This window comes from Erpetoichthys calabaricus, chromosome 11, assembly GCF_900747795.2.
Source record: "Erpetoichthys calabaricus chromosome 11, fErpCal1.3, whole genome shotgun sequence".
NCBI classification, from domain to species: Eukaryota; Metazoa; Chordata; class Cladistia; order Polypteriformes; family Polypteridae; genus Erpetoichthys; species Erpetoichthys calabaricus.
In genome coordinates, this window is record NC_041404.2 from 57093571 (window position 1) to 57116547 (window position 22977).

A 22977-nucleotide genomic window follows, 5' to 3' on the forward strand; every position below is an offset into this window, starting at 1 on the left:
GAGAGTCCTTCAGGTGCCTTTTGGCAAACTCCCAGGTGGGCCTGCCATGTGCCTTTTACTAAGAAGTGGCTTCCGTCTGGCCACTCAACCATACAGGCCTGATTGGTGGATTGCTGCAGAGATGGTTGTCCTTCTGGAAGGTTTTCCTCTCTCCACAGAGGACGTCTGGAGCTCTGACAGAGTGACCACCGGGTTCTTGGTCACCTCCCTGACTAAGGCCCTTCTCCCCCGATTGCTCAGTTTAGATGGCCGGCCAGCTCTAGGAAGAGTCCTGGAGGTTTCGAACTTCTTCCACTTATGGATAATCGAGGCCACTATGCTCACTGGGACCTTCAAAGCAACAGAAATGTTTCTGTAACCTTCTCCAGATTTGTGCCTCGAGACAATCCTGTCTCGGAGGTCTACAGACAATTCCTTTGACTTCATGCTTGGTTTGTGCTCTGACATGAACTGTCAACTGTGGGACCTTATATAGACAGGTGTGTGCCTTTCCGAATCATGTGCAATCAACTGAATTTACCACAGGTGGACTCCAATTAAGCTGCAGAAACATCTCAAGGATGATCAGAGGAAACAGGATGCACCTGAGCTCAATTTTGAGCTTCATGGCAAAGGCTGTGAGTACTTATGTACATCTGCTTTCTCAATTTTTTTATTTTTAATAAATTTGCAAAAATCTCGTAGACTTTCTTCACGTTGTCATTATGGGGTGTTGTGTGTAGAATTCTGAGGAAAAAAAGGAATTTAATCCATTTTGGAATAAGGCTGTAAAATAACAAAATGTGGGAAAAGTGATGCGCTGTGAATACTTTCCGGATGCACTGTAGAAGGGCACACCACATTAGCTACTAAAAGTCAATTGTAGTTGTTTCGCTACCTAAAAATAGTACTGTAAACCCCTACCCACACATACTGTTGAGTTGCAGTGTTGTGGTTTCATCCATGTACAATGCATGTTTGTAGTCTTCCATTGCAGTATTCAGATGCAGCCAGAAGTATTGGTATTCTTTGACTATTTAATAATAATAAATTTTATTTATTTGTAGGTGCCTTTCTAAACACTCAAGGACACCGAACAATAGATAAAGCACAGATTATAAACAAAACTAAAATACAAAAATGAAAATCAGACCAAGCAATTGTAATCAAAGAGAAAAAGCCGTCTTAAACAAATGAGTTTTAAGTTTAGATTTGAAAAGTGAAAACGATTCATTATTTCTAAGCTCAGATGGTAGTGAGTTCCAGAGCTGGGGAGCAGAGCAACTGAATGATCTGCTCCCCACAGTGGTAAGATGGATGAAGGGGACAGTCAAGTGGATGGAGGAAGAGGATCTAAGGGTACGGGAAGGAATGGCAACATGGAGGATGTCAGACAGATATGGAGGGGCGAGGTTGTGGAGAGCCTTAAAAGTTAACAGAAGAATTTTGAATTGAATTCAGAACTGAACTGGAAGCCAGTGAAGCTGCTGCAAAACGGGAGTGATATGGTGAATAGAGGGGGGGGTTCTAGTAATGATGTAGGCAGCTGAATTCTGGACCAGTTGAAGCTTATAAAGAGATTTGCGAGAAAGACCAAAGAAAAGGGAATTGCAATAATCCAGATGAGAAGTGACAAGGCTATGAGCAAGGATAGAAGTGGTGTGGGGAGTCAAGCAGGGGCGAATACGATTAATGTTACACAAGTGGAAATATGCAGACCGGGAGATGTTATTGATGTGGGATTGAAAGGATAAAGTACTGTCAAGGATGACACCCAGACTCTTAACCTGTGGGGAAGGGGAGACAGAGGAATTATCAGTAACAAATGAAAAATGATCAGTTTTGGATAATGTTGATTTATGTACCAATGAGGAGAACCTCATTTTTGTCACTATTTAATTTAAGAAAATTTGAAGAAACCAGGATTTGATTTCTGCTATGCAATCAATAAGTGAGGAGGGTGGAAAGGAAGCAGTATGTTTGCTAGTGAAATAGAGCTGGGTGTCATCAGCATAACAGTGGAAGCTAATTTTATATTTACGAAAGATATTACCAAGGGGAAGGAGGTAAATAATGAAAAGGAGGGGCCCCAGGTCAGAGCCTTGGGACAACACCAGAAGTAACAGCGGTGGGTTGGGATGTGAAGGTTTTAAGCTGAACAAACTGAGTGCGGCCTGAGAGGTAGGATCTGAACCAATCTAGTGATGTGTGGGTAATGCCAATCGAAGATAATCTATTGAGAAGAGTAGTGTGACAAATAGTGTCAAAGGCTGCACTCAGATCAAGGAAGATGAGAATAGTAATTAAACCAGAATCAGCTGCCATAAGGTGGTCATTGGTCATTTTTATAAGTGCTGTTTCTGTACTGTGGAGGGGACGAAAACCAGACTGGAATTGTTCATACAGATTATTTTGAGATAAATGAGAATGAAGTTGAATAGCCACTATTTTTTCAATAATTTTGTAAATGAAGGGTAGATTAGAAATAGGACAAAAATTACTGAAAATAGTCTGATCTGCAGCAGGTTTTTTCAGTATTGGGGTTATTGCAGCAGTTTTAAAAGATGATGGAACAGTACCAGTAGTGAGAGAAGAGTGGATTATAGCAGAAATAAGAGGAACCAGAGAGGGGAGGCAGGCTTTGACCAGAACTGTAGGGAGTGGGCCCAGTTGACAGGTGGATGGCTTAGACGTACAGACAAGATCTGAGATTTCTGAGAAAGTAGGAAGCTGAAAAGAGGAAAATGAGTGAGTTGGTGGGTGAAATTCAAATGCAGTACTGGAGGAATCCGTATAGGGAGACTGATGAATCTTCTGGATTTTTTTCATGTATGTTTCATGTTTTTCACTGTATGTGTGCAGCGTGCATTTTCTTTCTATGTCTTATGTGTTTCCTTCAGGTTTTGTGGTTTCATTTCACAGTCAAAAAACATGCAGGTTAGCTGAACTGATGTCACTACACTGGCCTCAAGTGTGTGTGTTTTCACTCTGGTGAACTAACCATCACACCACTGGTCCATGTCCTGTTACTGCCTTGCACACAGTGATTGCTGGGAAAGGCTCCAGCTTCCCTGTGTCCTTGTCAGTCTGAATAAATGAGTTTACTGCTATTTACTTTACCAGTGTATTGCTTGGGGAGGCAGGGGAGTGTGTTACGTTATCTAATCTTTGGTTTCTTATTTGACATTTACATTTTTCTTTGTTTTGTTTTTCCTTAATTTTAGGTTTTTGCTTGTTGAAATTGGTTTAAACTGGTTAACTTTGTAATATTTCCCACTCACTATGTAATGAAATGTTCAGTCTTCATGACATACTCTATTGACGCCATGTTGAAAATGAAGATGTATATTTTTGTATGTTAATTTCTACTTCAGATTTAACTTGGTCCAAAAACATACTGTTGAATTCAACCAACTGGCAATGGCCAACTCGGAAGGTTCAGAACCCATGTTAAACAGAGTCATGACTAAGGACAACATAGGTGTGGCTGTACTGTTGGAGCTACGGAAAGAGCTCATGGAACTGTCTTGTAAGTCAGCATTATAATACCATTTTTCAATTATATGCAATATTGGGAAATTTCCTTTAAGTAATCCTAATTTATACTTGCCTCTTTGGTACCTAAATACCCAGATATATAAGTTCCCATTTGTTTAATGCTTTTAATGAAATTTTCAATCTTGATAGCCTTGCATCCATTCTAACAATGTACAGTATTAGTGGAACGAAGAGGTAGTCATTAGAAGAATCTAAATTACCTCAATCTTGATTTGTAAGGTCTTAATGGCCTTTCATTTCTTTAAAAGAAAACACACATTATACTTATCAGCTATAACTAAACAGAATTTATAGGAAAATATGGTCCTCTTTAAAAAATTATGGAGAAATGCTAAGGCAATAGGCATAACTGTACTAACAATTTTAGGGCATATAGAATGTTTACACTTCTCCCTCTGAATGATTAGTTTTCTTCTTTTTAGTTTTTCCCTTCACCCTTGCACAAGGATACTTGCTGTACTTTAAGTTAAATACTAATATTTTTCTGCTAAACGGTAACTAAACATTTCATTTCTTTTAGTCTGCTGTCTGTAAATATATATATATATAGCAAAGCAAGTATACAGTTAGGTCCATAAATATTTGGACAGAGACAACCTTTTCCTAATTTTGGTTCTGTACATTACCACAATGAATTTTAAATGAAACAACTCAGATGCAGTTGAAGTGCAGACTTTCAGCTTTAATTCAGTGGGGTGAACAAAACGATTGTATAAAAATGTGAGGCAACTAAAGCATTTTTTTTTAACACAATCCCTTCATTTCAGGGGCTCAAAAGTAATTGAACAAATTAAATAACTGGAAATAAAATGTTCATTTCTAATACTTGGTTGAAAACCCTTTGCTGGCAATGACAGCCTGAAGTCTTGAACTCATGGACATCACCAGATGCTGGGTTTTCTCCTTTTTAATGCTCTGCCAGGCCTTTACTGCAGCGACTTTCAGTTGCTGTTTGTTTGTGGGCCTTTCTGTCTGAAGTTTAGTCTTCAACAAGTGAAATGCCTGCTCAGTTGGGTTAAGATTTGGGTTGACTTACTTGGCCATTCAAGAATTTTCCACTTCTTTGCTTTAATAAACTCCTGGGTTGCTTTGGCTGTATGTTTTGGGTCATTGGGCGGCGTTTCATTATACAGATGGACAATCAATTTGACTGCATTTAGCTGGATTTAAGCAGACAGTATGTCTGTGAACACCTCAGAATTCATTTGGCTGCTTCTGTCCTGTGTCACATCATCAATAAACACTAGTGTCCCAGTGCCACTGGTAGCCATGCACACCTAAGCCATCACACTGCCTCCACTGTGTTTTACAGATGATGTGGTATGCTTTGGATAATGAGCTGTTCCATGTCTTCTCCATACTTTTTTCTTGCCATCATTCTGGTAGAGGTTGATCTTGGTTTCATCTGTCCAAAGAATGTTTTTCCAGAACTGTGCTGGCTTTTTTAGATGTTCTTTATCAAAGTCCAATCTAGCCTTTCTATTCTTGAGGCTTATGAGTGGCTTGCACCTTGCAGTACACCCTCTGTATTTACTTTCATGCAGTCTTCTCTTTATGGTAGACTTGGTTCGATACGCCTACCCCCTGGAGAGTGTTGTTCACTTGGTTGGCTGTTGTGAAGGGGTTTCTCTTCACCATGGAAATGATTCTGCGATCTGCGTTGTCTTCTGTGAACGTCCAGGTCTTTTTGTGTTGCTGAGTTCACCAGTGCTTGCTTTCTTTATCAGGATGTAGCAAACTGTAAATTTTGCCACTCGTAATATTGTAGCAATTTCTCGGATGGGTTTTTTCTGTTTTCACAGCTTAAGGATGGCTTCTTTCACCTGCATGGAGAGCTCCTTTGACTGCATGTTGTCTGTTCATAGCAAAAGCTTGCACATGTAAGCACCACACCTCAAATCAACTCCAGGCCTTTTATCTGCTTAATTGATAAGGACATAACGACGGACTTGCCCGCACCTGCCCATGAAAAAGCCTTGGAGTCAATTGTCCAATTAGTTTTGAGCCCCTGAAATGGATTGTGTTAAAAAATGCTTTAGTTGCCTTACATTTTTATGCAATCGTTTTGTTTACCCCACGTACTTAAAGCTGAAAGTCTGCACTTCAACTGCATCTGAGTTGTTTCATTTAAAATTCATTGTGGTAATGTACAGAACCAAAATTTGAAAAAAGTTGTCTCTGTCCAAATATTTATGGACATATATATATATATATATATATATATATATATATATATATATATATATATATATATATATATATATATATATGTTGTAGCACAGTACAGTATACTTGGATTCTGTCTCAGTTCTATGGCAGATGGGAGTGTAAAATGACAAAAACTTAAGTGTAAATGTGGTAGAATTCAGAAATAGGTAGGAGAGTGGTGTGCCACACTATCAATTAACCTTATCAGCTGAACAAAGACTGCAGTGAATAAGGAGCCCAATTATTAAGCCAGGTTTGATTTTTACGTGCGGATTGAAAAATCTGATTTATTTTAATCTCTCCCGTTTGATCAATTGCACCTTTTCTTTTAGAAATTTATTTATGTGCTCAGCTTCTGTTGAAGAGACAACAGGGCAGAAGTCACCTGCCTTACTACAGATCAGTGATCTACCCAAATATGGATATGTGAGCTCAAAATCATTACAAATAGGTGATAATGTTGTGATGCAAGGCAATATTCAGCAGTTTTAAGTATGATAAAGATATACTGTAAATAAGGAGTGCAGCTATGCAAGGGGTTTTATTACAGGCTTAGGCTAGCTTGCTTTTTTGTAAAATTTTCCCCATGGTACTTAATTTACAGTATTTGTGCAAAATGAAATCAGATCTTTATTTGAGCATAGCAAATTTAGTGTGTCACACCAGAAGATCATTTTTATGAGCATTTAGATATTGTGTTGTGGGGTTATCAAACAAAAGTTTTTGTTATTTCAGGTTGATAAATCAACGTAATTTCAGGTTTTGTTATAGGTAGTTTAAAATAATAATAATAATAATAATAATCAGGCTAATCAGTTTGTGTATTGAAAATACATTTCTATTCATTTATTACCAGTGAAATATTTGTCCATGAGTTATAAACAAGCCTTGAATTACAAGGAGAGCACGATTTCGTTTAGCAATTTTTAGTATTGCTTGAACAAATATTAGAACTGCTTGTGCTGTTTTACCAAAAGGTTCTTGTACTAACTCTTTTGTGTTATTTTGCTTCTGTATTCAACTTTAATTCTTTTTTTCGCCCCCTCTTCTTCGAAGCTGGGAAACCCCTCCATGGAATTGAACGGCAGCTGATTCTAGTGGCCAATGCTCATATGCATTGGGATCCAGAATATTCTGATGTGAAATTGGTCCAGACAATGATGTTCCTTTCTGAGGTGAAAAACATTATAGACAAGGCTTCTCGCAGTCTAAAACTATCTTCAGTCTCTGGTGAAACTAATGCCATTCCACTTGTACTGTGTGCGGATCTTAACTCCTTGCCAGATTCTGGTAAGAGCACCTTTTTCCTTTGATGAAGATATGTGTATGTGTGACGTGTTATATTCACCTTAAAGGATAAGTGTCTGTGTGTCCTTCCAGGTGCTATGTCTCTTGTCATTCCAAAAGATGGTGCATTACAAATCTTAACACTGTTTTTATTAATTGTGCTTTCTAAATGCGATATAAAAAGAGACTTGTGCATTGCATGGTGCACTGCAATCTTTAACATGAAAGTTTATGTTGATTACTTAGATTTAAACCCATTTTAGATGGGTAAACAGTTTGTGTGTGTGTGTGTGTGTGTGTAATAGCAGTTAATTAGCAGTTGGAATAAAAGTGGCAACCGAAATGATTTGACTCTCAAAAAATAGCTTGTTTGTCTTTGAAGTGCACACGTGATGTTTACATAGTGTGTACATTTGTTGAGTCTCATTAGTAACATTGTTCAGTATTTATGCACTTTACACATTTAAAGCCAAAATAAATTGCTACCTATTAGTATACCCAAATCATCAGCTGTACAACAGTAGTTTTGAGAAGAGAATTCTTAAAGGAAGGTTCACTTTCTCACTTTTACAACATGTGTCATTAAACACTCCAGAGTGTGAATATGTGTAATTTTTTTTTTTGGCCTTCTTAATTGTTGAAGATGATAAATGAGCAATGTACTGTTTGGAGTTAGCAGGGATTATAAATTATTAAAGTAAGAGGTCTGATCACCACCTGACCATTTTTGCTTTCTGCCTATATGGTACAGGGTGAGCCAAAAAGAAGTACCACATTTCAAAAGCTTATTTTACAAAGATGCTACAAGTTAAAAAAAAAAATTTCGTTACAACACAAGAATGGGTATACAAAATAGATTCGTTCGGCCATTTCAAGGGGAATAACGGTGATTTTGTGGCGAATAGCATCCTTGAGGGCTTCAAGGTTTTGAGGTCGGTGTATGTATACTTTCGATTTGAGATAGCGCCACAGGAAGAAACTGCATGGAGCGAGATCAGGCGAAAATGAAGGCCACCCGAAATTACCACGCAAGGATGTCAGCTTTCCCGCAAACATCTCTCACTAAACTTTGCATGGTCTCCGTGCTGTATGAGCTGTTGCTCCATCCTGTTGAAACCAGGCATCCACCACATCCATTTCTCTTTTAATTTTATTGATTTTATTGAAATCACGCAACATTCCATACAAATAGATCCATTTTTACAAAAATAGGACCGAAAATAAATCAACCCCCACCCTGGGAAAGAGAGCATGGCCAGCAGGTTCTCTTGCTAAATGCCAAAAGTTCTCTGCCATTTCAATGTAACTTTCTGAAGCGACAGTGACCATTGCTCCTGCCCTCCTCAAAAAAGTATGGGCTTACAATGGCAAATTCTTTAACGGCGCACCAAACTGTAACACGCTCACTGTTCATGGGTCTCTAATGAAGTTCATGAGGGTTGGTTTTAGCCCAATAGCGAAAGTTTTGCTTATTTACACAACCATTCAAATGGATGTGTGCCATGTTTGCTGCACATGATGGTGGCATCTCGATGAACGGTTTGCAGAGTGTTGGTGCACAACTCTCTATGGCTCTTCAGTCTCTCTCAGTGAGTTGCTGCATTGCCTTCATTTCGTTTGGATGGAAATTAAAGTCCTCATGCAAAATCATCCTCGGACTTGTTGGAAATGCCTAAGGCAGAAGCAGGTTTGCATGCTGTACATTTAGGAGAATGCAAAATGGATGCCCATACAGATTGGATGTTTTCAGGCGTTTGTACAGTCCCCGAGGACGGCCTGGAGATTTTCTTTTCGATGTTGTATCCGTCCGTCTAAATTTAGCCACACACTGAAGAATTATTTTCCCGATTTGGAACGTCACCGTTTGGAGGAATGCTGAAGTGCATTCGGAAGGCGCATTGTGTAGTGATGATAGACTAGTTGTTTTTGAAGACAGCAAAAGCACGGTGCTCACCGGACCAAGGCATGTGGCCGACTGAAAACTACAAGGGATCGCCAATCAAAAGACCCCCAACCCACTTGGCCGTGTCTGCCTCGTGCCATGACTTTGAGAATTGTGGTACTTCATTTTGGCTCACACTCTATATACACTTGTACCTTCTGTGTAGTCATTTCCTGGGACCACTTCAAAAGTGTCCAGATTAACTGCCTAATTTCATGAGCTAGGGCACTCTTTTATTCTAACTGAATAGTTATAAACATTTCATTTTTATTCTGCCTTTATGTGCGTGCCTTCTGTGGTTATACTGACCATGTAAGCTGAAAACTGCCAATTATAACTGTATGGTTTGTCCTGGGAGCAAGGTTTGTACAGCAAAAATGTTTACATGAGAGTGTGCTCAACCTTTTGTGTGTGCATTTTAGATATGCTGCCTGTGAATGCAGCATGTTAACCAAATTAACATTATTCACAGCTGCATTTAGTATTTACTGACAGTTTGAGAAAGTTTAACATTTGATTGTGTGTGCTGGTGCAGGTTGTGTTTGACTAATGTCAGCATGATCAAAAAGGTTTTTGCAGTTTGGTTGTCAGTACCATTTGCACCATATTTGCAAAACTGTAAGCTTTTTCTCTCTGTTAAAGTCCTTTCTGTCTCTAATTTGAGTTTTAAAATTGATAAAATATCAGTTAAAAATGTAGCCTTGTAGTTAAGGATGATTCTGGTTACTTGCTTACCATGCATTTCCTAGGAGTGTACATAATTACAGTTTCAAATGTAATTGCCATATATAGTATACCATTTCTATTTGTGTGTGTATGTGTATACTGATGAGTCAAAACATTATGACCACTTTTATTATCTTGTAACGATGGCGCATATTAAGAGCAAGGATATACTCAACGGTGAGCTTGCGTTACGTGCTCATCATCAAAGTATTAAATGTAAAAGAAATGGTTAGGTTGTATAGACTTCATTGATTTTGATAAGGACCTAATTTATAAGGTGAGATGACCCAGGGCATTTCTGAAATTGGCAAAGCTTGTAAGGTGTTCATGGTCAGACATGGTGAGAACCTACCAACAGTAATCTGAGGAGGGAAAAACTAGTGGTAAGAGGTTGGGCATCCAAGATTCATCATTCGTTACAAGAGATCAGCAAAGGCTGTCCTACCTGGTATAAACCAACAGAAAGAACTACTAGGGCACAAAGTGAAATTTATTTTAATGATGGTTAACAGAGTAATGTGTCACGAGACACAGTACATTAAAACCTGCTGTGTTTGGGACTACTATCTTTGTAGTCATAGGGTGCCCATGCTAATGCCTGTTCAATATTGAAAGCACAGTGGTGTATAGGCACCAGTGGGCACCTGAGTATCAGAACTGGACCTTGGATCAAAGAAACCCAATCTGATGAGTCCTATTGTCTATTGCATTCTGTTTACCTAGGGAAAAGTTGGCACTAGAATGTACTGAAAGAAAAAGACATGCTGTTGGACAGTGTGTGATGTTCTTGGGCAGGGTTCAAACAAAGGAACCCAATCTGATGAGTCCCATTGTCTGTTGCATTCTGTTGCATCATTTATCTAGGGAAAACTTGGCACTAGAATGCACTGAAAGAAAAAGACATGCTGTCGGACAGATTATGATGTTCTTGGGCAGGGTTCAAATTTTTCGGTGCCCAATCCAGTTTAGTATCTATGGGATGCGTCCCCAGCTCACACCTTGTAGGAGTTAGAGGATCTGCTGCCAGCCTCCTGGTGAAATACCACAGGGATTTGAGATCTTGTAGAGTCCATGCTACAGCAGGTCAGAGCTGTTTTGGTGGCACACAGAGGAGCAGAAGTATATTAGGCAGGTGATCATAATGTTTTGGCATATATATATATATATATATATATATATATATATATATATATATATATATATATATATGACTTTAGTATGGCTCAATCTGTTTTACTGCTATGGATGTTCTGCTTATACTTTTTCAAAGCACAGCATGGATGTTTACTAATTTACCTTTTCATTTCTGCCTCTGCTGCATACACCAAATGTCACCACAACAGTGGACCATTAGAGAAAGGTGTTGTGGTATGGTGCTGCTTTGCTATCTAAAAGGTTAAATGGCTGACAATCATTGAAGGAACAATGAATTCCAAGATGTAACAGGAAGTTCTGTAGAAGATAATTTGATCATCTTTTGCAGCTCAAAGGAAGTACAGTCTTAAGAGCAAAACAGCCACCATGTACAAACTAAATCAATGATGGAAACTCGGACTTGACAATTCTAACTGTCTTTTAGATTTACTATGATGTGATCTGAAGCAAGCGATTCAGACAAGACATTCCAGAAATTAACTGAAAGAGTTGCGTAAAAAGAAAAAAGCCAATATATGTCCTAAATGCTTCAGACTCTAGTTAGTAACTACAGGAAGTATTTTGTTTGAGGTCCCAATAATTACTATTGTAATGGTTTCACTTTTTTTCCCCCCATCCTTGTTTTTGAATATTCAAGTGTTTTCATTAAAACATGACAGTGTTGTCTCACTTCCCTTCAGTCATATCTGGTGCTGGATGGTCGGTCACATAAACTCTGTTATATGTAGGAGTCACTGCAATAGATCTATTTTTTCCTCAGTTATGAAGCGCTTCTTAAATTTTACAGAATCAGAGTTCATTAGCTGAAGATTTTCCTTGGAACATTGAGGTAACGCTTCATTTTAGGAGTCAACATTCTTCCAACAGATTGGGTTCAACTCACCTGTAACTAATCTCTGCAGTGTGTATGATTTTTGGAAACTCTGCAATTCTACTTCACAGTTGCTCCTCAGTGGCAACTTTTTCTTCTGATGTTAATGTGAAAGATGATCATCTGTTGAGTCATGGGTAGACATCATGCCGTGACTGACATGGCTCATTCTTCACCATAATACATGAAGGGTGCAGATCCTGATATGTAATGAATTTCTAATAAGTGCATTGTTCTCTAAAGTTAGAATTTAAAAGAGAGCATGATGATTGATTTTCAGCATAATACTTGGTTTTTGCTAATTTTTTGTATCACTGTTGACATAGATGTGAAACAATAAGCATGCAATATAAACTACAAATGCAAAAAATGTATAATTCACATTATTTTAGTACACATCTGCAAATCTTTGACCACTTACAAAATCAGCACTGCAGAGCATCATTTTTAGATTCAGATCCAATATTTTTTTTGATTATCCACCCAAGGAAATTACTAGCACAGTGCAGAATTATGTTAATGTTCTGCGCCAATTTCGTCACCTTCTGAGGTTTATTGCAGTCCTGAGCTGTAAGTGTGTTGCACCATGATGTAATGTAGCCAGTGAGGGCAGACTCCATTGTGCCTTTGTAGAATTGGACGAGCATATGTGGAGATGTGTGTTTTCTTCAGTATCGTCGACTTCTGTCGGGGAAAATTATAGGAGCACAAGGTGCAATCAGTAGAGTGCCATGGTGTTTCAAAATGTTGATGTTGCTTTCTCACAAATTTCACCTTTCTTAGCATTAGGTTTACCCCCAGAAAAACAAACTTAACAAAACATTGAATTTTTTTTCAACCAGAAAAAAAATGTTGTGCAGCAGAAACATGTAAATACCAAACATCAAGATAAATACAGTAATCCCTCCTCTATCGCGGGGGTTGCGTTCCAGACCCCCCTGCGAAAGGTGAAAATCCGCGAAGTAGAAACCGTATGTTTATATGGTTATTTTTATATTGTCATGCTTGGGTCACTGATTTGCACAGAAACACAGGAGGTTGTAGAGAGACAGGAACTTTATTCAAACACTGCAAACAAACATTTGTCTCTTTTTCAAAAGTTTAAACTGTGCTCCATGACAAGACAGAGATGATAGTTCCGTCTCACAATTAAAAGAATGCAAACATATCTTCCTCTTCAAAGGAGTGCGCGTCAGGAGCAGAGAATGTCAGAGAGAGAGAGAGAGAAAAGCAAACAAATCAATAGGGCTGTTTGGGCTTTTAAGTATGCGAAGCACCACCGGACAACACAGCTGCTAGGAAGGGAGCAGTGTAAAGGTAGCCTTTCAGCATTTTTTTTAGAGGAGCGTCTGTATCATCTAGTGGTGCGAACAGCCCCCCCTGCGCACACCCCCTCAGTCAGGAGCACAGAATGTCAGAGAGAGAGAGAGAGAGACAGAGAAAAACAAACAATTAAAAATCAATACGTGCCATTCGAGCTTTTAAGTATGCGAAGCACCATGCAGGAAGCATATCGCTTGACAAAACAGCCACATTTAAGCCCAGCAAGGAAGAGAGCAATGTGAAGGTAATCTTTCAGTGTTTTTTGAGGAGTGGCCGTATCTTCTAGGGGTGCGAACAGCCCCCATGGTCACAATATATTTGAGGAGTTTTATTTAATAGGTAATACGCGCTCTGGTTGGGTAGCTTCTCAGCCATCTGCCAATAGCGTCCCTTGTATGAAATCAACTGGGCAAACCAACTGAGGAAGCATGTACCAGAAATTAAAAGACCCATTGTACGCAGAAATCCGCGAACCAGCAAAAAATCCGCGATATATATTTAAATATGCTTACATATAAAATCCACGATAGAGTGAAGCCGCGAAAGTCGAAGCGCGATATAGCGAGGGATTACTGTACAATAGGAAATGTCTGTCACGTGACCACTGCTGTTCTGATGCAGATTTAGTACATGTCCTTTGTGTGATATGTTTTGAAATGGCTGCCAACACATAACCCAATGTTGCAGTCAGGATAGTAGAAGTGTGTTTCTTTGCATACTTTTCTAATAATTTTACTGTTACACATGACAGAGCTGAATGTCTGTGCCTTATAATCATGAACCCATTGTGTTATCGTAGGCTACCACAGCGCAAGGCTGAGTGACTTCCACATTTCCCCTTACATAAACATTGTTTCTGCATTGTGAGTAATGCTTAGAGGTCTGACGTCTCTCTTGTCCTTCCAGTTAATCACAATCATTTTACCTTTTTGCCACACACCTACTTGCACCATGGTAAACTTTCATGCAAACAAAGTCACCAGGCATTTCACGGCAGTTTAGCCATATAGTACCGTATGTGTCAGTTTCAAAATCTGTGTGAACATTTGATGATCAGTTGACATTGTCATCACTATTGCTTGATGTTTCAGTTTCATGTTTGTTTTATTTTAAGATTCCACTCCCCTCATAAATATTCACACATAGAAATATTCTTTTTTTTTTTTTTTTTTTTTTTTTGGCAGCATGTTATTTCATCCACTACATCACTGCCAAATGCGTTATTTGGGGTTAACACTGTACGTTAAATCCTTATAACTAACCCCAAGAAACACTCAGGCTTTAGTGTACGTTCATAGAATTCCAAGCCAGAGAGAGTCTTGGGATGAATGCCAAGGAGGTTAATAATTTTTTAAAAAATTACTTTGTGCATAGGATGTATTTAACATTCTCCCAGAAAATAAGCAGAGAATTTTAACATTTTCTTGGGTGATATTGATAGTTCATTGCAAAAAGCATCTTTTTTGAATAATAATCATAGTATTTTATAGAGTGGCCAATAAGAACACTGATTTACTATTGCTAGTTGATTTAATGCTTCATTGTTCGGGAATAATAATTGTCCTAACACTGGAGAGCTTTAAAATTGATTGTAGTAAATGTTCATAGTGTATGTAACTGCAAATTTATAATTTGTCTTTATTTTTAGGTGTTGTGGAGTACTTGACTACTGGGGGAGTAGATATAACACACAAAGATTTTAAAGAGCTTCGGTACAGTGACTGTCTTACCAACTTCAACTGTAATGGAAAGAACGGAACTTCCAATGGAAGGATTACTCATGGTTTCAAGCTGAAGAGTGCCTATGAGAATGGCCTGATGCCTTACACGAATTACACTTTTGACTTTAAGGTAAAACATTTACTGTGTGTTTTCACTGCAGTCTTCTGCACTTCTTAGGCTGTGTGGTGTTCCTGGCAACTCCTGCACGTTCATGTTGAATCCTTTCTTGATGGTACCTAGAGCTCCTACCACCACAGACGCTATTCTGGTCTTGGTGCACTACACCCTGCTGATCTCAATCTCCAGATCTTTATATTTGCTTTGCTTTTCAGCTTCTTTAAACATAATGTGGTTTTCATCTGGGAACACTACATCAGCCAGCAGGCATCGCTTCTCTCTTTGCTTCTTAGGAAGTTTTGCTAACATAGTATGATTGGTTTACACTGCCATGTCCCACATGATGGTAGTGTCTCCTGTGTTGACAACAGCCTTTGTAGCATGTGCTGGTACCATTTCTACCCTGCCTCAGATTGACCAATGTGAATAGCCAGCCAGCAGCCTTGTTGTGCTGGTTTATGTGTTTGCTAGAAGCCAGCCTTGCCCACCTGGCGAAGATGTGGCTGATCATCTGTTCAGCCTTGATGACCAATCTACACTCGCCTTTGGCCTGTTGCTTTTAGATGTTCCACTGGTGGTATCTGGTGTTGAGTGCCTTTTCCTTAGCGGTGATGATTAGGCTTTCAGTCTCTACCTTGTGCCCTTATTATTGGATCTTATTTTGTTGTTTTTATTAGGATGGTGTTTTTCTAAAGCAGTGATATGAGATGTCTAATTCCATAATTTAAAAAAATGAAATGCCTTTCATCCTTTTTTTTCTTACTCAGTTGCACCGTTTGGTGTTTGCTAAGCATATTAATTTCCTATACAAACCTCTGGTCTTTCTGCTTTGTGGAGTCATGCCAAGGTTTGCCATCCTTGGTGTAATCTGAGCTTTTTTATTGCTTTTTTTTTTTTTTTTTTTTTTTATTTGAATTAGACCATCCAAAATCGGGAAGAAACCACAAAAGGTTAAGTAATAGTTGTGTATATATATTACTTTAATCTTCCGCGTCTTGTAAGCTTTTGGTTTTACAAAAAAAAAAATCTCCACATTTTATTTTGAGCATTTTAGAATACAGCAGTAATCATGAGACAGACGTTCCCATCTTCATTGTGTAATTGCACACTTGATGTCAATGTTATCTTGGTTTAGAAAAGTCGATTCACCCAATTTAAGTTGGTTGGTTTAATTTAGATATAATAATAATAATACATTTTATTTGTAGGTGCCTTTCTAAACACTGAAGGACACCGAACAATAGAAAAAACACAGATTATAAACAAAAGTAAAACACAGAAGATAAAATCGGACAGAGCAATTGTAATCAAAGAGAAAAAGCAGTCTTAAACAAATGAGTTTTAAGTTTAGATTTGAAAAGTGAAAATGATTCAATATTTCTAAGCTCAGGTGGTAGTGAATTCCAAAGCTGGGGAGCAGAGCAACTGAATGTAGTGGTAAGACGGACGAAGGGGACAGTCAAGTGGATGGAGGAAGAGGATCTGAGGGTGCGGGAGGGAATGGCAACATGGAGGAGGTCAGACAGATATGGAGGGGCAAGGTTGTGGAGAGCCTTAAAAGTTAGTAGGAGAATTTTGAATTGAATTCGGAACTGAACTGGAAGCCAATGAAGCTGCTGCAAAATGGGAGTGAAATGGTGAATAGAGGGGGTTCTAGTATTGATGCGGGCAGCTGAATTCTGGACCAGTTGAAGCTTATAAAGAGATTTGCGAGAAAGACCAAAGAAAGGGAATTGCAATAATCCAGGCGAGAAGTGACAAGGCTATGAACAAGGATAGCAGTGGTGTGGGGAGTCAAGGAGGGGCGAATACAATTAATGTTACGCAAGTGGAAATATGCAGACCGGGAGATATTATTGATGTGGGACTGAAGGGATAAAGTACTGTCAAGGATGACACCCAGACTCTTAATGATCAGTTTTGGATAATGTTGATTTTCTACCAGTGAGGAGAACCTCAGTTTTGTCACTATTTAATTTAAGAAAGTTTGAAGAAAACCAGGATTTGATTTCTGCTATGCAATCAGTAAGTGAGAAGGGTGGAAAGGAAGCAGTAGGTTTGCTAGTGAGATAAAGCTGGGTGTCATCAGCATAACAGTGGAAGCTAATTTTATATTTACGAAAGATATTACCAAGGGGAAGGAGGTAAATAATGAAAAGGAGGGGCCCCAGAACAGAGCCCTGGGACAACACCAGAAGTAACAGCGGTAGGTTGGGATGTGAAAGTTTTAAGCTGAACAAACTGAGTGCGGCCTGAGAGGTAGGATCTGAACCAATCTAGTGGTGTGTGGGTAATGCCAATCGAAGATAATCTATTGAGAAGAGTAGTGTGACAACAAGGGTCAAAGGCTGTACTCTGATCAAGAAGGATGAGAATAGTAATTAAACCAGAATCCGCTGCCATAAGGAGGTCATTAGTCATTTTTATAAGTGCTGTTTCTGTACTGTGGAGGGGACGAAAACCAGACTGGAACTGTTCATACAGATTATTTTGAGAAAAATGAAAATGAAGTTGAATAGCTACTATTTTTTTCAAGAATTTTGTAAATGAAGGGTAGATTAGAAATAGGATGGAAATTGCTGAAATTAGTCGGATCGGCACCAGGTTTTTTCAGTATTGGGGTTATTGCAGCAGTTTTAAAAGATGATGGAACAGTACCAGTAGTGAGAGAAGAGTGGATTATAGCAGAAATAAGAGGGACCAGAGAGGGGCTTTGACCAGATCTGTAGGGAGTGGGTCCATTTGACAGGTGGATGGCTTAGACTTACAGACAAGATCTGAGATTTCTGAGAAGGTAGGAAGCTGAAAAGAGGAAATGAGTGAGTTGGTGGGTGAAATTCAAATGCAGTACTGGAGGAATCTGTATAGAGAGACTGATGAATCTTCTGGATTTTTTCATTAAAAAAGGACATAAGGGAATTGTAAAATTCAGTTGAGTAAAGGTGAGAAGGTAAAGAATCCGGGGGTTGTGTGATATTATTAAGCAGTGAAAACTTAGTCTGTCGATTTTGGCCATTTCCAAATATGTTCTGTTATTACTGATTGCAGTTATTTTCATTGTACACCATTGCCTTTATAAAATATATGTAATGATTCAAGTCTTCTGCATGTTGACATTTTTTCCTTTTTCCTCCCCTTATCTCACCAGGGTGTAATCGACTATATTTTTTACTCCAAGCCTCAGCTTAATGTACTGGGAATTCTTGGGCCTCTGGACCACCACTGGCTTATTGAGAACAATATCAGCGGTTGCCCTCATCCACACATACCTTCTGACCATTTCTCTCTTTTTGCACAACTGGAGCTCGTACTACCCCATCTGCCATCAGTGAATGGAGTCCACCTTCCTGGACGGAGGTAGTTGCTAACCACACGGAGAGTGGTCTCCCATACGAACTATATTGTAAACTAGCTTGTAAAATGAAAGTTATACAAGAGTGAAGTATGGCCAACAGGGATTTATTTTCTAATTAACAGTTTTAAAGAGATATAAAAATAAAAGTAATAAGTCGTCTTTTCAGGCACAATATTTCCGTCTGAGCCCCTTCATATACTTGACATTCTAATAAACCGCTCCAAAAGTAGGTGGTGTTTTTACTTTTAATGTCTTTGCACCTGCTGTTGGTCTCTTCCTGTCATCCATGTCCATGCCATCTATCTATGTGTATTTGACATGTGTGTGTATGTGACATATAACTCAATATTCACATGCACATATTTATGTAGCACGATTTTGAGGCTTGTACACCCATTGTTATTTTGTACTTCAAAAATTTTTCAGAGAATTGTTTGTATGAACTAATTTGGATTTAGGCTTTAAATGATTGTATATGAACCACAAAAGACCCAGTTTATGGCATTTTTGTACTTTAAAGTGAAAAAAATTAAATCTGACTTGGGTGAAAATGATTGTATTGTAAATTAAGGCTAAATTTTTTAAGATTTATTTCATGTATTATTAAATGAAAAACCAGCCTGTGAAAAGGAGTTACACCAGGTTTTCTCTGCTAATATTTGCACTGTTCTGGGTTACATTCATTTTATGTACCACAGTTTTATTTTGAGAACATTGCTTTTAAAGAAATTTTAATTTCCATGCATACAGATTTATTCCAACCCAAAATGACTCATTTAACATAATGTGTCAAGGCAGCTTCTGTTGTGCTCTTATTTGTGTATTTTTAAACCTCTCCCTCCCTCCCTCACTCTTTTTAAAGGATGGTGAATGATTTTGAATGTCCTAAATCGTGCTGCTTGTTCATTTTTTTTAATACCATATCCTTATCCTGCCCAGGGTAAACAGAAAATTTCATATTTTTTTTTCTTTTTCTGGGGTTAGTTTATGAACATGAACACAATACACTGTATAGTTTAAAATGTGCAATTTTAGCAGCACAGGAGGGAAACTGCATAATGTTTCATTTCATTCCTTTTAAAAGTGTGCCTCACTTGTTTTGTTCTCAAACAGCACTGCCTGTGCAAGCAGCAGAAACCTGTGTAACGTCTTTTCGTTTTATTTTGTTTTGTTTTGTTTTTTTTTAAAAAAACAAATGTTAACGTGTGACAATTTTATGAAGACTTTTTTGTATAAGCTGTGGCATTTGTTTCTTCTCATGGAGTATTAAATACCATATTGGTCAGGTTGCAAACGGCAAATGAAATTTTATACCAGCCGGACATTGGCACTGCTTATGTCTTTTTGCACAGTGCTTTGATTGTTCACCAAGGAATGCTCTTTCTTTATCATGTGATATATTTTGTCGGAATCATTGTGTGCTGAACTTGTAAGAAAAAAAAAATCATTCCTTGGAGGAGCTTTTAAACTTTTTAAAGGTAGTGTTTAAGAAGACTAAAATTTCAATTTGCATCCCCATTCTGGTAATCAATAAATTTTTGTGTTTTTGGGTGTTGGGAGTGGGGTGGGGTGGGGTGCTGAGTGGGCTTGGGAATGGAGGTGACCAAACCATGCATTTCTGTTAAGCTAGACCAGTGCTGTGTTCAATTTGTTACATAGTGCCATCTCCATATACTGTAATAACAGAAGGCCAAGTATCAGTTCTTTTAGCTTAGTTAACCTTCGCCTGAATGGTTTTCTGATTTTGATGTTTGTGTGTTTTTTTTTTTTTTGTTTTTGTTTTTAACTATTGCTATTATTAAAAGGCAGGGAGGCATTGTCAATGAGCTTTAAATATATTGTGTCCTTTTGAGCCAGATGTAAGCCTGGTCTAGCTTGTTTTGTTTCATCTGCTGGCAGGGAATCAAATACAACAGGGTATGGTGGTCTGTGAGATCTTGGAAGCTGTAAATTTATGACATACAATAAATAGACATGGTGGCTGCACTGTATTTTAATGAAGAACAATTGCTGAGCACTTAATGTAGGTCTGTTGTGCAGCTGCATTTTGAAAGCAAATCTCACACGCTCCATTAACTTTTTTTTCCCTATGTTTAAAAAAAAAAAAGAGAGAGTTCCAAATGTTGCAATTAATTTTAGAGAAGCATTTTGATGACCTGCATTTTCCATACCTTCCTTGTTTGTACAAATGGCAAACATGTCCAATTTATAATTAGTACCTTGAAATGCTGGTAGTATTGTTGTAGATTAAGTAAGTAGTTTATTTTGTAAAGTGTGAATAAAAAAAGTGTTTACTCATGTTTCCTTTCATAAACATTGTGTTGTTTAATGTGTATCATACAGTACAATAGTATTACGATTGGTCAGATTTTCCATTGTTTTCACAGACTTAAGACCAAATTCACATTATTTTTTTTTTTCCTGCAATTGTTAGCAGACGAAACTATAGCTTTGCAATGCTGCTAACAGCAAAAAATTGAATCTTTTTATTGGGGGGGGGGGGGTAAATGAACAACCTTTTTTTAATTTTTTTTTTTTTATGACTTACTCACCAAACATGAAAATCTGAGTTTGAAAATACTTCAGCTTTATTGTGCATTTTCTCACATGTCTCATCGCTCAGGCAGGTGAAGTCGGTAGGTAGGCATTAGTTCCTGTTTTACTTATTTCAGCAGATGAGACTTTACTAGAAATGAGCTTTCGCAAGTGGTATTGAAAGCTATGGCCAGATATGCACCAGTTCAAGGTGATGGTTTGTCAGTTAATGTCTGTAAGTTATACTCTGATCTCTAATAGTCAAGTAAGTGGCAGTAGTCTCCTATTTGCCTTTAATCGTCACTGTGATCATACATCGCAGTGCTGTAACTGAAACAGGTCTGAAGAGTAAATATCTTGGTAGTCTACAGATTGTGGTTCATCATTCTTTTTTTTTGCGCTAATGAATGGACAGACGTGTATATAGTTTACAATACCGAGTACAGTCTAACTTCACTTCTGAAAGGAAAGCGGTCACCGCAGTAGCATTTTGATGTCCACCTAAATTAGTTATGTCCGTTCTGGCCATTATCATAATGTGACACAAATTGAAGATTTTAAAGTAATATTTATTAAGCCTTGTCCTTTATTTATTTGTTATTGCTATTTTTGCTAACACACCAGCCCAGAAGAGCTCAATAAATTTGGCAACAACTGTTACATTTGTGAGAATTTGGAAATTGTTTGCAGTTTTGTTTTTTTTTTTTTTGTTTTGTAGGCTGTCCTTGATATTCCACTCCAGGTGTTTAGTTTTTTCTTGGACATTTCTCATCTACACTGCTTTGCTGTTTAATTTTTAATCTGCTTTAGGATTTCGTGAACCTGAAACTTATCACAACTTTGTTTGCAAAGTAGAGAGCGTAGTTAAATGGTCAGGATCCCATCTCTTTAGCCAGCTGACAAGTACATGTATAAGGTATATATGTTCCACTATGTAATGCACTGGACCAACTCTTGTTTACCATTCATGGAAAACCAGCAAAATCCTTGCACAAAATTTAAAGGAATGTTATATCTATATTAGAAATAAAAATGGCAGCTGTTTTTAAAGTTAAATATTAGGAACTTTAATGGGCCTAATGGTAAACAAGGGATTTTCAATTTACTGTTATCTTTAACAGTGTTCTTGGTTATCTTTAAACTAGTTTTATGTTTATATACAGGGTCAGCTTGTTTCCTTTACACCTATGTATTTTCCTACTACTGGTTGAACAATAAATTCTATTATCTGTTTCAGCCTTTGTGTATTGTACATCTTTTTACTATAAAGAGTGCTGCTGTTCACAAAAATGTCTGTTAAGGTTTTGGGGCTTTGCATTCTCACCAAAATGAGGGTTTGTTTTCCCGTTTTTTTGAATTTCAGACATTTCCATTAGACTTTATACATCTCTAACTGTTTCTGTGTATTGTTTTTAGATAAGAATCACATGCTCTGACAGTTGTATAGCTGTTATTAGAAATTTTTCATCATTGAAACAGAGCTACAGTACCCCCAGCTTGTCACTGAACGTAAGTAGATACTGAAGTGATCCCATCACTGTATCGGATTTTCTTTTAACTTGTATATATATTCTTAAATATAGTACAATCGGGGCTTCAGATCTGGTGCAGGATTCTGGGTACCCTGCATAAATTAAGCAATTCCTACAAATTCTAACCTTCTAATGCGCTAATTCTGCACACATTTATTTGGTAAGCAGTATTTCTTGGCTGTTGCAAGGATATTCCACATTTTCTTTAAATTGTCTTAATGTGTTATTTTTTTGTGCTCAAATGTTTCAAGTTTAAATAACATAATGAAAAATAGAAATGGTGACACCAACAGGTTTCTGAAGAAAACAAAAAGTTAAAAAATTGTAAATACATTAATAACAGTAAAAATATGAGGGGGAGTGAAGCTAAAGTTAGAAAATGGAACGGAACTTCACAAAACTGATCATTAGTGTCATTCATTACTCAGTGTCGTCTTCACCCTTCTCAATACACTTGCTGTGCCAACAGAATAAAAGGTTTTGTCTTGTCCTTGTCACCACTCATACATCTGAGTTATTGTCGAACACTCCATGCCGAAGGGTACTACAGTCACTAATGCAAGTTACTCTGACTTGCTGGAGACGAACGTGAAGCCTGGTAGTCAATCCAAGTGGTGGGGACATTTGTCTCAAAGAGTCCTTTTGTGGGCTGCAAGACAATGACACA

At 37.9% G+C, this 22977-nt stretch overlaps 1 protein-coding gene across 1 annotated transcript in view; it reads left to right on the top strand.

Moving 5' to 3' along the window:
* The window catches only part of cnot6a (CCR4-NOT transcription complex, subunit 6a), a 43406-nt gene extending 21392 nt beyond the window's left edge, over nucleotides 1-22014 (top strand). Inside the window, exons 4-7 of the mRNA XM_051934295.1 lie at nucleotides 3321-3508; nucleotides 6802-7035; nucleotides 14698-14900; nucleotides 18037-22014. Coding sequence (XP_051790255.1) covers nucleotides 3321-3508; nucleotides 6802-7035; nucleotides 14698-14900; nucleotides 18037-18249 — 838 coding nt within the window. The 3' untranslated portion in view covers nucleotides 18250-22014. The remainder of the gene's footprint in view (nucleotides 1-3320; nucleotides 3509-6801; nucleotides 7036-14697; nucleotides 14901-18036) is intronic.
* Nucleotides 22015-22977: the final 963 nt, after the last annotated feature.